The sequence below is a fragment of the Uloborus diversus genome, chromosome 10 (genome assembly GCF_026930045.1).
Source record: "Uloborus diversus isolate 005 chromosome 10, Udiv.v.3.1, whole genome shotgun sequence".
NCBI lineage: Eukaryota > Metazoa > Arthropoda > Arachnida > Araneae > Uloboridae > Uloborus > Uloborus diversus.
The window spans coordinates 1,357,172-1,373,501 of record NC_072740.1 but is presented as its reverse complement, the minus strand read 5'-3'; the positions used below and the strand labels follow the sequence as shown (position 1 = coordinate 1,373,501).

The 16,330-nt window shown below is 32.8% G+C and overlaps 1 protein-coding gene across 1 annotated transcript in view; it reads right to left on the bottom strand.

Moving 5' to 3' along the window:
• The window catches only part of LOC129231618 (X-ray repair cross-complementing protein 5-like), a 73,555-nt gene that overhangs the window by 35,944 nt on the left and 21,281 nt on the right, over window positions 1–16,330 (bottom strand). The window contains exons 5-9 of the mRNA XM_054865984.1: window positions 11,960–12,072; window positions 7,422–7,484; window positions 3,354–3,491; window positions 3,170–3,260; window positions 3,019–3,076 (exon numbers count right to left, since the gene is read on the bottom strand). Coding sequence (XP_054721959.1) covers window positions 3,019–3,076; window positions 3,170–3,260; window positions 3,354–3,491; window positions 7,422–7,484; window positions 11,960–12,072 — 463 coding nt within the window. The remainder of the gene's footprint in view (window positions 1–3,018; window positions 3,077–3,169; window positions 3,261–3,353; window positions 3,492–7,421; window positions 7,485–11,959; window positions 12,073–16,330) is intronic.

The window sequence follows — 16,330 nt, the reverse complement described above, 5'->3', positions numbered from 1 at the left end:
AAAAGAAGCATTTATAGTTTTTTCATTATACAGGGTAGGGTGTCCACCCTATTGGTGGACGAATAGCTAATTTCTAAACCGTCAGAGATAAGCATGTAGCTCCAATTGGAAAAAAAATTTAAATTCGGTAAAAAATCAAAATTTCTGAAATTTTTGTCAAAAAATCAGTTTTTGAAAAATTAACAAAATCTAACTTTTTATACAGTTTCCCAATCCTAGCAATTATGTTTAGTAAAATATTCTTGACATAATAACATTTAAAACTTTTTAAAAAAAATCACTCTTCTATCACCAAAAAATGATATAGTTATAAAGTTTTGAAAAATCAGTTTTTGATGATTTATGATGTCAGCGAAAGAGTTTTTAAGGGCATGTATGTGAATTGACAAAGTGTGTTAATAGGTTTAAACTTATTTTGGGTTCTTGTCATCAGGAAGCAATATTTAATGGTTGAAAAGACTCTGCAAGTACTATTCATAGGACAAAGATATATTTATGATTAAAAGCTTTTTTTAAATCTTATTTGTTTCAAGAATATCTAATTTTCATACATGAATTTGATTGGACAACATGTTTTGTATCTCAATTTAGGTAAAAGGTTATCACTGTATTTAAATTTACAGAGTACTGATAAAGGAAAAAATAGTATATTTAAAAGAAAAGGAAAACCATAAAAGTTTGAATTATTTAGAACTTCTGTTATGGTACTTCAGAGGATGGACGATAATTCTGTAATGTTAAAAAAAAATGTTTTTTTTTTCTTTTTACATATTTTATTTAATGGTTGTAACGAAAGTTTCTAACCAAGAAAGAAAAAAAGTTGTGCAGACGATAAAAGCATTGGCTTGTATCTTTCGTTACAACATAAATTCTTTTTCCAAAACAATGCTAGACAGGTGCTCTTAAACTTAAATGTTCTCGTTAGTCTTATTTTCCTTATTCTTTTAGAAAAACTGATTTGATTGCTTGCCGTGTTTCATAAATTAATTAAAGGGTGCAAATTTTTTTTCTCATATCCGTCCCATTCCATTTGTAGAACCAAAGAAACTCAACGAGTAGGGTCCTATCATAATTCCTGGTGGTGAGGAACATAATTTGAAATTAAGATGTTAAAAAAAATGAATTTAAATTTTCTGGAATTTAAATTATGTTTTTCACAATCACAAATTGCAAAGGCCTATTTGTTGGGTTTCTTGTTTCCACAAATGGAATGGAATAGAAATGACTAAGAAATCTGCACCCGTTATAATATTATGACTTAATTTTCTAGAATAGGTAATAGGACGTGTATCCGTAAAAAAGAAGTGGTGATTAGGATGCAGTGATAAAGATTTTATAAGCCGATATACACCAGTACGCTTATTATAAAGATTATTTACATCATAAACTTTCATGTACTTTTGTTTCTGATCAATCATAAATTATGAGAATTGGTAATCTCGAAATTTTGTATGAAGATGAAGTGTTGCCGTTTCAGTTCATCTATGAAGGTGTTTATTCTGAAAAAACGTAATTTTACGCACAGAAACCTTTTAATTTTTAATGTAAAGTCTGCTTGAGTTATGCTGAAAAAAATATGAATAAAATCAAACCACAGATGATTTGTAACTATGACGATGAGAATTTTACTCCCTAAATAAATATTAAAAACAACCATCGTCGTGGCAATCTGAAAAATCAGAGTATCATCAATTTTGGACAAATGAGGACAGTAAGCAACTCGTGATTGTTCAAAAAATCCCCTGACATCAAACAAAAATACTTTTTTGAAACAAAAAAAAAAGAATATAACTGTTTAAAAAATATTTGATTTGAATTTTTTAAAAAAAAAGTCCATTTACTTAATGATATTCGGGGGATGGAATTTAGAGGGTCTTAAAACAAAACAACAAACCACTTTGACACCCCCCCCCCTTTTAACGATAGACTTTGAGCTTATAAATAGCACTTGCTAAGTCTTTTCAACCGTGAATATTGCCCCCTGATAACAAGAACCAAAATTAATTTAAACCTGTTAACACACTTTGTCAATTTGCATGCCTCCCCTTAAGAGCTATCTTACTGGTGTCATAACTTTTCTGAAAATCATGATTTTTCAAAACTTTATAACTCAGTCAATTTTGGTTGTATAAGAGTGATTTTTTTTAGTGTGTCAAGAATATTTTACTAAATATAGTTGCTAGGACTGGGGAACTGTATAAAAAGTCAGATTTCATATTTTTTTCAAAATTTGGTTTTGTGACAAAAAATTTCATAAATTTTGATTCTTTACAGAATTTAAAGATTTTTTCCAATGGGACTATACGCATATCTCTAACAGTTTAGAAATTAGTTATTGGTCCACCAACAGGGTGGACAGACATCCTTTATGAAATTAAGATCTTCTTTTAGAAGCTTTGAGCTCTAACAATGATACTAGTATTTAATTTTTTCATTTCTTGGCTCAAAGTGATGCCTCAACACTCACTAAAAGAATTACTCAAAAACCAAACAAAAAGTAATGAAACTCAAATTTATAAGCCGTCGGAACATACACTGCAGCACACTGAATGTTTTAAGCTATTCGTCAGCTCTTTCAAATAGTAATAAATCAAATGAAACAGAAAAAAGTTTGTCAGCTTAAATTTTGAAGATGCAGCCATTTTAATACACTTCAACTTCATGAACATGAAACTCACAGGACCATGAAATTATTTTATGCTAACAGGATACCATCTTATTTGATAAATATATAAGTGGGCTAACTCACGGTACCAAATGAACATTTCATGTTAAGCCTAATTTGATGCTACCCGATTTCACATTATCAAACTTCATAAAGAGGCAATTTAAAGTGAAGTTGATAAATAGTTTATCATATAGGATATGTTAATGACAGCTACTATTCATTTTTTTAAAGCTAGTAATAACATTCACTAACAATGATAGAAATTCTTAAAATAGGCACAAATGCCAAAAATATTCCTCAAAGTGAAGACTGATGATCAACTTAAGGTAAAAATACTAATTTTTACTCACTAAGTTGCAGTTAAATCCATTGCAGTAATAAGTTCATCAACAGCATTTAATTGCTCATCTGAAAATTATGCAAATACAAAGATAAACATCATTCAAAATGCCTGCGGAAAATCATAATAGAAATATAAATATTAATTAAAACTTACCGTACCTGATGGTAAGTTGTTTGGATTCCCATCTAATGGCGAAAAAACAAAATGTCGAAGATCTTCCATAAATGGCAGTGTTATAAATACAAGACACTGAAAACATATAAAAAATATATAACATAGAATATTAATTTCCTTTTCAATACATATCAAGTTTAAGCAAAATAAGGAGTATGTTTTATTTACTTCATAATGTTGCTTTATTTTAGGAGCCAAAAATCCAATCTTTGGAGCAGACCTAGCTGAATATACATATCGAACAACAGCAACCATTTTCGTATCATGAAGTGCATGAATAAAAGGAGCTAAAATTACACCTGCAAGCTGGTAAAATATAAAAAATATTTTATTATTTCATAATTTAAGAAATCAAAGCATGTTAAGATTATTTTTAAACATGGTATATAATTTAATAAAATGTTTACTGTTGTGTGATAAGTTATAAGCTGAAAAACAATGCTATTTTTGAAATTTGAATTTTGTTTTTGTGCTAGTGGTAACAGAATAGAAGGCTATATAGCTCCATTAATTACATAACGGACAAATGCTCTTTGCACACAAAAGTTGTGTATGTATACATAACTTATGTTTGAATTTGATTTCTTGTGCCTCTAACCTTATTATTAACTTAAAAATGAACCTGCATTTTCCACCAAACTACCTATGTATTTTTTGCAGTTACCTTAAGATGAATTTTTCAAACTTTTTATTGTGTCTAAATTCTTAACAGTAAGCTTTAGTAGACACATCTCCCCAGTCAACTATAGCAGTAGAACCAAACTCAGAAATACCTCAATGCTTTTTACACCCGTTTTGTAAGGAAAAGCAATCATTAATGCATTTGGGTGAGGTGTGGGAATTAAGATTAACATTGAATAACACAATGAAATATTTCTGTTGCAGGAAAAATCATTTGCTCCTTTCCCTTTCCTTCTTTTTTTTTTTTTTTTTCATACGTTGAAGACATTCTTTTGTTTATTTTGCAGCAGCCCATTGCTATTTTATTAAACACATATTAATGCTGGACTCCAATGTTGTGATCAAAGCATTCTTGCGGCAAAATGATATTTCTTAAACAAAAGGTCTTACTTCTAACAAAAAAAAATTTGATAATCACATGCTTTCTAAACTTCATTCATACACATAACCTTCATACTTACTATTTAGTTCAGAACAAAACCAAAATGTAACTTCATGCAATTGTATTTATTATTGTAAAGAAATAGTCAAATCTTTAAAATAATGTTTCCTAAATATCACACAGTGTACATGGAAGCAAAGCAGGGTTGGCCGGGTTGGACCCAATGGGTTTTTTGGAAAAAAAAAAAACATTTAAAAAAAAACCCATTATTTAGCCCACTTTTGGGTTTTTTTAAATTTCCTGAGAAGTTTTTTAAAAAATTAATTAATTTAAATACTTTTTCAATTTAAACTTCTTTTTTATTTGTTCTTCACCACAGACAATGGACACAAAAAATGAATTTTGAACTTTGTATTTCTTAACTCTTAACGGCATTAAAAAAAATACTTCAAAGATTTTAAATAAATGTATTTAACTTTTTCTTAACTGGTCTATAAATAACTCAAATTATCTTGACTTAAGTCCTGTTGCATCTGATTTTCTCAATATTTGTAGATTGTACAGAGGAAACTACTCTAGCTAAAAGGCTTTCATGTGAATTATTTTCTGCAAACCCACACATCACAAATCTCGAATAAACAAAATGTATATTTTTTTAGAAATTAACAGATTTTTGAAACGGTCGACAGAAAACAGAACAGGATGTACAGTATTTTCATTATCTTACGAAAAAGTTGAATATCTCTTACTCTGTACACAGAAATAGAAAAACAGGCACCATAAAATTCAAAGAAATGTCTTGATTAAGCTGAAATTCAGTAAAAAGGGATTTAAAGTACTTGAGGTTCTACAGTAGTTTTGCATAACAAAATGAAATACAATAAAGTAAAATGAAAAAAAAGGTAACTTTTGGGTTTTATTTAAACCCAAAAAAACCCTGGATTCATGGGCTTTTTAAAAAAAAACCCGGGTTTTTTGCCAACCCTGAAGCAAAGATAATGATGTCAAGGATATTTTGTACCATGTCTTAAGTTATCATTCATACTGAAAGTCATGAGTCTAGGTATTTCAACACGGTTGGACTCTTACTAATGGGGCTACATTCGAGGCATAATCTTTTGAAGACCTAGGGCAATCCTCTGATACAGTATCCATCTTTTCATGCAGCACCACTATCAGTGGATGCCAATACTAGGATAATTTTGACGCCCAGTTCTCCCACTAGATGGAGACATCTGGGTACTCTTTGATGCAAAACTGCACTAGGAATTTAATATTGCCAAGAGAACTCCAAGCTATACAAGTACTCCAGGGATCTTTGCCGCATAATTATATGACATAGATGCTGTCAATCTTTAGCATCTTGAAAATCTACCAACTGTCCCCTGGTTCTAACTTGCTCCTTTGGGCATAAGAGACCAGCGCTTAACCACTACACCACTCTTTTGAGGGTCCTACGCTCTTACTCTAAGAAGAAAGTATTCATAAAAAATGTTAGTAATAATTAAGAATATAATACACAGAAAAATGCTTAGGCTATCTTGACTCCGTTATAATTTTCCAGCTTTAGTTTACTAATGTGAAATGGAAACAGAAAATTTAACTTTTTACCCCTTCAAGTACGAATTTCTTTCAAAAAAGTAGCAAAAATGGATATTTTTTTTTTTTTTGGACAGAAAATTTATGCATAGGTATAGTGTAAGTCATTTTGAGCAATTTCAGTAGTGTGGGGAGAAGGGTGACTAGGAAGTAAGGAGAGTGGTAATAGTTATTTTTAAGAACATGGCATAAAAACAAAGTGTCTGCCGGTAACTTTCACCATATTGGATATGGGCAAATGCATTAAGTGGTAAAAACCTAAATATAACTACAATTGATCCTATGGAAGGATCAGGTCTTCACGTTTTGATATGCCAAGTATTAGGAGTGAATATCCTAAGTGGTATGAACTTTCATCTTAAGTTTTATCAGGACTATTCTATTTTTAGGCATTGGACTCAAGGTGGACTAGCGTTGACTAGTTCGTTAAGTTTTGGAATTGAACGATACTGTATTATGATATGTGTTCCTATAAATGTTCTTGTGTGTGGGGGGGGGGGGGGGTTACTTTCCATCAAAATGTTTGTGGGTTTAAAAGTAGCTTATTTACCCTTCCTGATATTACAAGTTTTAAGATATATTTATCGCTATTGAATAAAACTGTATTGAATAAATGTGTTTTTAATTCAATTTTCCCCCCGAGCAGATCACTCCACAATTTCTGTTGGGCTTCCAACAACCCCGTTTTAGTTCCTCGAACTTCGAGTATTTCATTCACGGTAGCACGCGAATCCAACAAATACAGGATGGTATTATTGAGTACAGTTGTTTAGTTATCAGTAAGTTCTATCGAGTTTTTAGCTACAAGCGTAGGTGGTATCATGAAAAAGAAGGGTTTACTGTCGATATCTGATATTTTGTCAGCTGAGTGGAATACCGAGTTTCTGAGTCTTTGTCTAATGACAAAGAGTTTGATGTTATCTACTGATGCAAACAGGGGATATAAGCTCAATAACACAAAATGGGTATGGGCCATAGAATTTGCATTAAGTTAGTAGAGTCCTTCTATTAAGAAGATAGTTCCACAGTAGAGCTTTTTTTTAAATTATTTTCTTGGAAATGTTGTATGCATACTTACCAACATCTACTGAAAAAAAAATCTAGCAGATGATTCAGACACACAGCAATATCACATTTTTCATTATATTTAGGGGAAAATAGAACTTTTTTACTATCCATCAAAGCACAATTAAATGCAAGTCCCTTACATTGCATACACAATCGAGAGAAATGCTTAAAATGAAGGAACCTCCCGGAAAAACCAGTAGAGTAGGCAGGTATGTGTATGAAAACAAGGTATCTGATGCTAAGTTTAACAAATCCCACAAGCAAAGTACTTTCTATGTGCCAGCAAAGTTTTAACTTTTGCCTCTAAATAATATGTATGTACATAAAAATGCCACAAAAAAAAGCTGTTTAGTTTGTCTCCCACCTTTTTTTTACTTATCTTGGAATTGTTTAGCAGGTCCAGACAATCACTATTTTATGGTGGATTTACCCACCAGCATTAAACATTTACAACTGTAAACTTATTTCATACATTTCTTTACTAGCACAAAACATAGATGATTTACCTCTCTGTTTTTCTGTCCATATACATACATAGTTTTGTCCCCAACATGATGAAATCTTTGAACCTGAATAAAATGAATAATAAAACTCAGAATGAAAACCAAATAAATGATTCAGTTGCAACTATTCTTAAATTGTTACAAAAAATAAAGCAATCTGTTTAACAACCAATAGAATTGCATATTTTTGCTATCATTAGTAACTTTTATCAAAGGAATATAATACTAAGTTATTGCATTTTATAGAAGAATTACACATGTTGAGTTATAAATAAAAACATAAAATTATCCGAAAATCTCAGCAAGCATTTCTTAAAAGTTAACAAGTTAATTGAAACAAAATACTTCTTGCAAGGTGGCAAACTAGCCTTGTTACTAAAAATTTCACACAAAATTCTACAGTTAGATTTTAGCCGCACCAACAAGAGTTTCTAAAAATGCTTCTAGGTATCCAGAGTTCCAAATAAAAACACACAACACTGTTATAGTTGTGCTTACAAATACATTTTTTCTGCTGTTTTGGGGGCAATATACATTTTTTGGAAAATGCAGATGTTAACTTCTTTGGTATAAGTAAATGAATCTAAACAAAACTGCTCTATTTTGAAAAGAGTCGAATGAAACTAGCATATTTTATATAATTATTCTAGGTCTCTTAGAAAATTATCTGAAGTTATTTTATTTACTTATTTTTGTGAAAACATGATAGATCAAACACTCTTACATGAACTGACATTGAACCTCTGAACACATGAAGAATTTTTTTCCAGTCTGTCTACAGCATCAGTCACTGGCAAACAGCAATTGACTAAAGAAGTAGGTCGCCTTTTTTTTTTTTTTTAATTTCAAGGAAAATGAGGGAACAACTAGAGCAATGCTAATGCATCTTATTTTGTCAGAAACTGTGTGATGGTCAAGAGGAAAGCATTCGGAAGAGGCTGACAGCTTTCGATGATGATTTTCTGGCACTTTTTTCTCACGTGATTTAGCTTTCTTTGCTGAAAAAAAAGACTCCTGTGGTTTAACAGACTTTGTACTCTACTGATATAGCCACCCAGGACTTCTGACTGTTTTCTGAACTCAAGAGGCAATTGAAAGGAACAAAAATTCAAACAGGGGAGGACATTATGGTTGCAACAACAGCCGAGCTCTTCTATCAATGGATAACTAATAGAAGAGCAGAGTCACAAGGTGACTACTTTAAAGAGGATTAGGTTTACTACCCTCCAGATTTGTCCAATAAATGAATACTTTTCTGTATATATAACAGATCTTTCACAGGTATATCTCTTAAAAATACCTTGATGAAAACCAATTGCTATAGTTGCTACATAAACCTCAAAGTGTATTAAAATAATGTTGGTCCAATAGTCTGAATGCAGTAAAGTTTAATTTTTAAGCTGTAAAATAATGGCCTTTAATATAAAATTTTGAAACCCATTATGAAAATTTTAAATACCTTAAAAGAATCTGGAATTGATGTCAATTGGCATCTTGTTTACCAAACACACATGATGGCTAAGTCTCACCTCTTCTCCCCCCCCCCCCGTTCCCAGGAGTGAAAGGAAATTTAAAAAATAAATCTTTTAATCATGTTTAAAGCTTTTGAATATGAACTAAAGCCTTCTAGAAAACATTTAGTTTTTTGTTTTCTCAAAGCAAATAAGGATCCTGCTTTAAAAAGAAATTAAATACAGACTTATAGAGGTTTATTTAAGTGTGTGGGGAGGGAGGGGATTCAAAGGAAATTTTTCCATCTCAATTTAAAAATGAATCTAATGTATATACAATTTGATGCTAAATAATTTATTTATTCAACATCATACAGGGTGTTTCTGAACTCTTGGGCAAAACTTTAAGAGGTGATAGTATATATCACAGGACAAACAATATAAAGGTAAAAATAAGGGTCCCAAACTTCTTCCGAAGGAGATAGGCGCCATTAAAGTTTAGGGTCCAAAATTTCAAATGATCATAAAAAACGGAAAAATTGGTTGATTCGTTTGCGGTTTTCGTTAAAATTATTCTTTTTGCCAGTATTTTTTTTAAAATAAATTTTGAAGAAGTAGTTTAAAAAATGCTGATAGAGGGCGCTTTAGACTTTGGAGTAATGAACAATTATTTTTTACTGCTATTTTTGAATCTCATTAGTTTTCTAATGCTTGGATTTAAACTTAAATTTTCAGCTTAAAATCAGAATCATTGGGAGTGATTATGTTGCGCAAACAAAAAAAAAAATGTATGCATCAAGAATTGATTAAGATGCAACCAACAAACTCTGCAGGAATGTAGTTTGGTAAGAAATAATTTAAATTACTTCGCCAGTGAGGAAAGGTTAAGCGCGCAATGTGCATACAGGATGTGCAGATAGGTATGATTGAAAGTGGGTAAGTTTGTGTCAAAGGGCACCTCAAACGAAACTATAGAGTTGTAAGGACGCTATTGTAACAAAGACGTCTTTTTAGAGGTATACGAGCTATTGTTGGACTTTTTAAAAGGACATACAGTAGGTCTCAGAGAAGCAGGTTAGTTTAGCGAGCGTATTTGCCATCACCTCGGTCGGAGCGATATGGTAGTAGCTTAGTGTAGGTGAAAATAAATGAGTCACTCCATTGCGGTCAGTTAAAACATTCTAGAAACAGAAATAAGCGCGAAGATCGCACATCATAAGAATGGACACTACCATATCAACAAGGTTGCTAACATAGTTCCATGCCGTCAACCCCTTCCAAAAAAATGATCGTATGAAGAAAAACAATCCGGAGTCGACTGGAAGATTCTGGTATCCCGAACTGCTGTTTATTGAGATAGATTGGATTTCGCTGCACTTGATTAGCCGAGTTATGACAGACAGAAGATGTGTTACCTTCAACAATAAATCCTGATTTAGTTCCAGTGGTCATAAGTAACCTATTTCACTCCATACCATAACGTGTTTTGTCTTGTATAGCTGTTAGAGGAGGCTATACTACTTCCGGTTTTGTAACCTTTATCGTGTCATAACTTCTTAATAAAACAATATTTTGTTCTGAATTTAAAATCATTTCCATATCTTCTAATGGAGTACATGCATTTTAAGTTTCCTTAAGATCGTTCGTTTCCTTCCGGGTGAATGTTTTTTTTTGTGACAGAGTGTATTTCAACTTCTGAACACAGTTCAATTTGTGCAACTTAATCACTCTCAAGGATTCTGGTTTTAAGCTGAAAATTTAAGTTTAAGACCAAGCATTAGAAAACATTTAATGAGATTTAAAAATAACAGTAAAAAATAGTTGTTCATTACTCCCAAGTCTAAAGCGCCCTCCATTGGCATTTTTAAAACTACACCTTCGAAATTTATTTTCAGGAAAATACTGATAAAAGAACAATTTTATCGAAAACCTCAAACAAATTGACCAATTTTTCCATTGTTTATGATCATTTGAAATTCTGGACCCTAAATTTTAATGTCACCTATTTCCTTTAGAAGAGGTTTGGAACCCTTATTTTTACCATTATATTGTTTGACCTGATATATACTATCACCCCCTAAAGTTTAGCCAAAGAGTTCAGAAACACCCTGTATTCGAGGGTAGATCAAATATAAAACTAAATTTAACTTAACGCTGTTGTTAATTATAAATCTGGGGTGGAACTTTGCCAATTTGGGGATGTCTGAAGAAGGGTTTTTGAGTTTGTACACACTTTGGAGATCTGGGCTGCTTCAGTAAGCCATGAATGAGCAAGAATTCCACACCACTGTTGCACAATGCATAATTAATTAAATTTCTCACAAAAGAAGGCACCCAACCCTTTGAAATTTGGAGACAGCTTCATGCACAGTTTGCAGAAGAAATACTTTGCACACTCAAGCGTATGAGTAGGATTATAAATACATGGCAGAAAGAGAAGCTGTAAAAAATGAACCTGATGGAAAGAGACCACCGAGAAGAATCACTGTGGACAACATTGTTGCCATTTGTGACATTATTGATGAAGAACAACTAATGCAGGCTATTAATGTCACCTTTTGGATAAAGCCGAAGTTGCATATTGCAGCAGACAAGGACGCCAAGTGATAAGTAATGTGATTTTTCTCTATGAAAATGCAAAGCCACATACTGCACTTTAAAGCGAGAAATTTTTTAGAAATTTCATTGGACACCTCTGAAACCCCTCGGTACAGTCCAGATTTATCGCCTTGTGACTGCCATTTGCTTGTAACACTTAAAAAAAGACCTAGGAGGACAAAAAAAATAATGATGATGCAATTGTATTGAGGAGTTCGTGTGCAATTCGCTCTTCACATGTACCTCTTCTTTCTATCACGACAGCATCAAAAACTAGGCAATTTTATAGGGAAAATAAATGTGTATCAGAGAAAAGACAATATGTAGAAAAAAAATAGCTGGTGTAAAAATCTTTTGGTTGATACAAACAATTTTTTAAAAGAAATTCCAGTTTATATTTGATTAACCCTTGTATTATTAATAAATAATTTTAAAGTACTTCAGTTTTTAACTCAATTTTTTTCCAAATAAAAACCGCATGATATACTTTACGTTTTCAGCTTTAGTGAACCCAAGTACTTTCATGCCTTTTTCTCCAGACTGGTACTCCATATTCATTTTATCTTCTTCTGTGTATGGTACTAAAGTAGTACCATACCTGTAAGCTAAAAAAAACGCAATTATAACAATGAAACAAATTATGGTAGAAAAAAAAATCAGAATTTGAGACGGAGGGACCTGTGTGGCCCCTCGCGTAGTTTGTTGTTTAATAACTCGGATAATATCTAACGGAACTTAATGGAATTTTCTGACTTTTCATTATATGACACTATATGAATGCTTGTTTAATCATTTGATCATTCGCCTCATAGTACTGTTAATATTGATCCTTATACCTAGAAAGACGGGAGGGGCCACAGTGGCCCCTAAGCATTTTGACAACTAAAAATTTTTTTTTTCTTTCTCCTAATTGTTGTAGCATAAAAAAATGCCATTCACTCTAGTTTAACCTGTAACTTCCTCTTTATGCAGCCGGTTGGATATCCAAATGCTATAAACAGTACCGACTGCTTACCATCCTAACAGTGGCCATTGCTCTTAGAAAGGAAAACTAATTCAACCTTTTGCCCAATATAGAGAGAAAAACTAAAAATAATTAAGTACAAAGTTTTTATTTAGTCATGAAAGAAGGTGTATCAGGCATGTGGACTCCCTCAGGAAGAATTTTTAAAAGAATTCACTCCAAAAATGGGTAGGGGCCACACTGGCCCCTTCAGTCTTTCTAGGTATACAGAAAATGTCAGTCGTTCTAGTGTTAATAAGTAATGATTTCAACTTATGCTACAGTGCACTTAACTGAATTATGCATCCATTTTTTGGAACAAGTGAATATGGCAAGTGAAACTCAGTTGAAAAAATCTGATTAAAATTATCAGTTCAGTTTGGAGACTTAATTACTGAATTATGATTATTTCTAAAGTTGCAACTACAAACTGCCAGGCAGTTTAAATTGAAATTTGGTGTGGAGGAAGAAAATCATAATTCAGGTTTTATAGTCTGTTAGAAAAAGGAAAAAAACAGAATTCCAGATTTCTCATCTTATTTTCAACTTTTCAAAATTTACAACTATTTTTGGCTTCTGAGTTTGGTGATCAAGTATTTCAGTACATTAAAATTTATGTGCTGTGCATTTTAACACTTTCTTAGACACTCATTATTTGTTTGTTCATTCATTTTATTGCAGCTCCGAGCTATAATTGGCCAGGCATGAAAGGAGATTAAAATATCCATGGACTCCATGTTATCTTAATTAAAGGTTTATTAAGGTATCAAAAGGTATCAAAAAAGCAATTCAGAATTGTTCCTTTGAGATTGGCTAACTGTAACCCTCTAACTGCCTAACAAACGAAACTTGCAACTGAAAGTACAGGTTGTGAAGGTGGTAGGTAGATGTATTATGTATTCTAGAGGACGACCACATGCAAAATATGGATTTGCTTTTATGGTTTTCACTCTTTGGCTATGTTTATTGCTTTTATGTTGATGATTTGGACCGCTACTGATAAGATGGACATGTATTTACTTTTTGCCTGGAACTTTACAAGTAAGTGCTCTTTCTTGGTAGTGGAGTGATCCATTGGAGTCTTTGCTACATTTATCCATTTGGATGTAGCAAAGCAGAAGAAACCCCCACTTACATAGATTTTTTCCTTTAATTGAATATTTCCCAAAATCTAGTGTATTAAACCCACACTGGACACATTCAACTTTTTCTTTTCAAAATTTGGTTTGCCTATGCAAAGTATGCATTCTTTGCATTTTGTAGTGTGTCAGCCTGATTACAATTTTATATTGCTTTGTTGATCTGGTATTTGTTACTTTGAGATTTTCAATGCTGATGAGTTTGATCTTAAAGCAGCCTTCTCTTTGTATTTGACTTTTTTAATTCATCTCCTCCCTTTTTCTTTTTTAAGTGTACTTTTTCTAGAATTTGTTTCTTTCCATTATTATACTTTGTTTTGTTAATTGCTGCTTTGCGCATTTTTAAGATAAAGCTCCTTTATATGTCTTTTTTTTTTTTTGCTTTAATTACGTTCCTTTTTTTTTCATTTTTTGTTGGCTTAAAAATTGCTTACTTCCAGCATATATATATATATCTACTAGCCACCTTCGGCGACCAGCTGGCTCGTCTTTTTATGCTTAGTGTGGTCCCTGAATGGCAATACTACAGGTTAAAATACCAGACTGACAAACAAATTTACAGTCAGTGTGTTTGGAATAACCAGGAGCGTGCTTCCGCTGTCATAGGAAATCGCTCCCCGGTAGGTATAGGTCCAGTGAGTCTAGGCCGAAGACAGTTTGGTTGCACGCTTCTTCTGACCAAACACAACCATCACTTGCATCAAGGCAGAATCTGCGTTCATCAGAAAACACCACGGGTCTCTACTCCGTCTTCCAATGAGCTCTGGCTTGCAAATGACACTATCTTGGCATCAGTGGAATACCCAGCTGGAAACTGCCCATGAAGTACCCGATTTCTGACACTTGATTGAGTCACTGTGATGCCAACTACAGCTCGAATTTCTGCTGGGAATGCAATATAGTGTGCCACAACCGTACACCGAATGTGCCGTTCTTCTCTCTCAGTAAAGGCCATGTGGCCGCTCAGAACCTGATCTTCTTGAGGCAATACCATCCCTGGACCATTTCTCCTAACGATCATGTACAGTAGATACATTCCGGGAAAGTCTTTATGCATTATCGCAGAAAGAAAATCGCCTCAATCAAATTCGGTGAGCTGATGATAATAGCTTTTTCGTCTTCTTAAACATATTCTTGTCAAACATCAACTTAATACGTCTAATTTCTTAGAAAAATAACAATCAAGAACTCTACAGTATGCATTTAAAGAAACCATATTGTAAAAACTATCAGTGCGGCTACTGTCAGCACCACAGTACATAAGGAGCACAAAATTTTAAGCAATGTCTTTTTTCAGATGCATAAACATGCCTACTAAATTTGCTTTGTCTAGCACAAGTCTTTCTTGGTGTTGGGATTTTTCTCTCGCCAGTGTATATACAGAGAGAAATTGAAACTAACGAAAAATCAATATAAACAAGGTGCAAAACACAGTGCTTAGACTTACAGTGGGTGGTCAAATTATTAGGGATACTTCTCAAATTCTCTATTTTCAAGTTTAGGCTCACTTTTTGAAGAAATAAACCACAAACAACAATTTTTTTTTATTCTGAACTGCTGCTGTTATCATTATCGTAGTTTTTTAGAAGTGACAACACAAAGAGTCTGGGTCATTTTACAAATATTTGATGTTATTCTAGTTTTAGTCTCTAATAATAAAAAACTGCTGTTGTCGTGAGGTTATGTTAAGTATTTGAGAAGTATTTCTTCAAAAGTTTTGGTGTCTATAGTTAATATGTAATTAACGCTTATTAATAAAGCAATGTTACAACAGTTTGAGATTAAATTTCAATATTTGATTTATATTGTTGCTTGATATTGTCAAAACTGTTTTTTTAAGAATGGGCAAAGCTTCAAACATGTCTCCTAGAAAATATAGGGAAATACAAGCATTGCTACTTCCTTCCACACCTACCCAGAGAGTTATTGCAAGTATAACAGGTATTTTTAGGTCAATAGTTGGATATATCAAAATTGAAATTGTCCAAAACATGCCACTGGAAGTGGATCACTTAGGAAAATGAGGCAGAAAACACATCATCAATGCTTGTACCCCAGCCACAGATAGTGATATTTCCCTCAAAAATCACAAAAGGAGTGTAGTCTCTTATGAATGAACAGGGCATTGAAGTTACCACCAGAACTGTCCAGAGGTGATTGGTCAAAGAGTAAAAAAAACATGCCACACCAAAGCTGTGAAAAAGAGAAAACAACCCAAAAATCGTCTGATGAGGACTGGAATCGCATAAGTGCTATTAGTAAATAGTGCTATTAACAGAGAATGTTATTGTTTTGATTAGCTTAATGTTTTATAGGCATGCTTCTCTGACGACTACTTTTAGCATTTTGGTTGAAAAAAGCTTTTTTTATCAGTACCCCCAGGCCACGTGTGACACCACCTGGGTGAGCTACTCCATCCAGAGTGTTTTTTTAAAGAGAGTTAAATATCCCCAAAAAAGCACATATCCCTGATTCTACGGCCAGCACAAGGAGCAGTGATGCATTTTCTGTCACATTTGTCTATGCGATCTGTTTTCAGGGATTAGTTTTGGTCAATTTTTAGTTTTTGATGCATGCAACTACTGACTTAAAAATATCTGTTAAATTGGCATTAGCTTTCTAGAAATGTAAGGAAAGGAGTAGTAATGCTATTTCCCAACATTTTCTAGGGGACGTGTCTGAAGCCTTGCCCATTCTTAAAAACACAGTTTTGACAATATC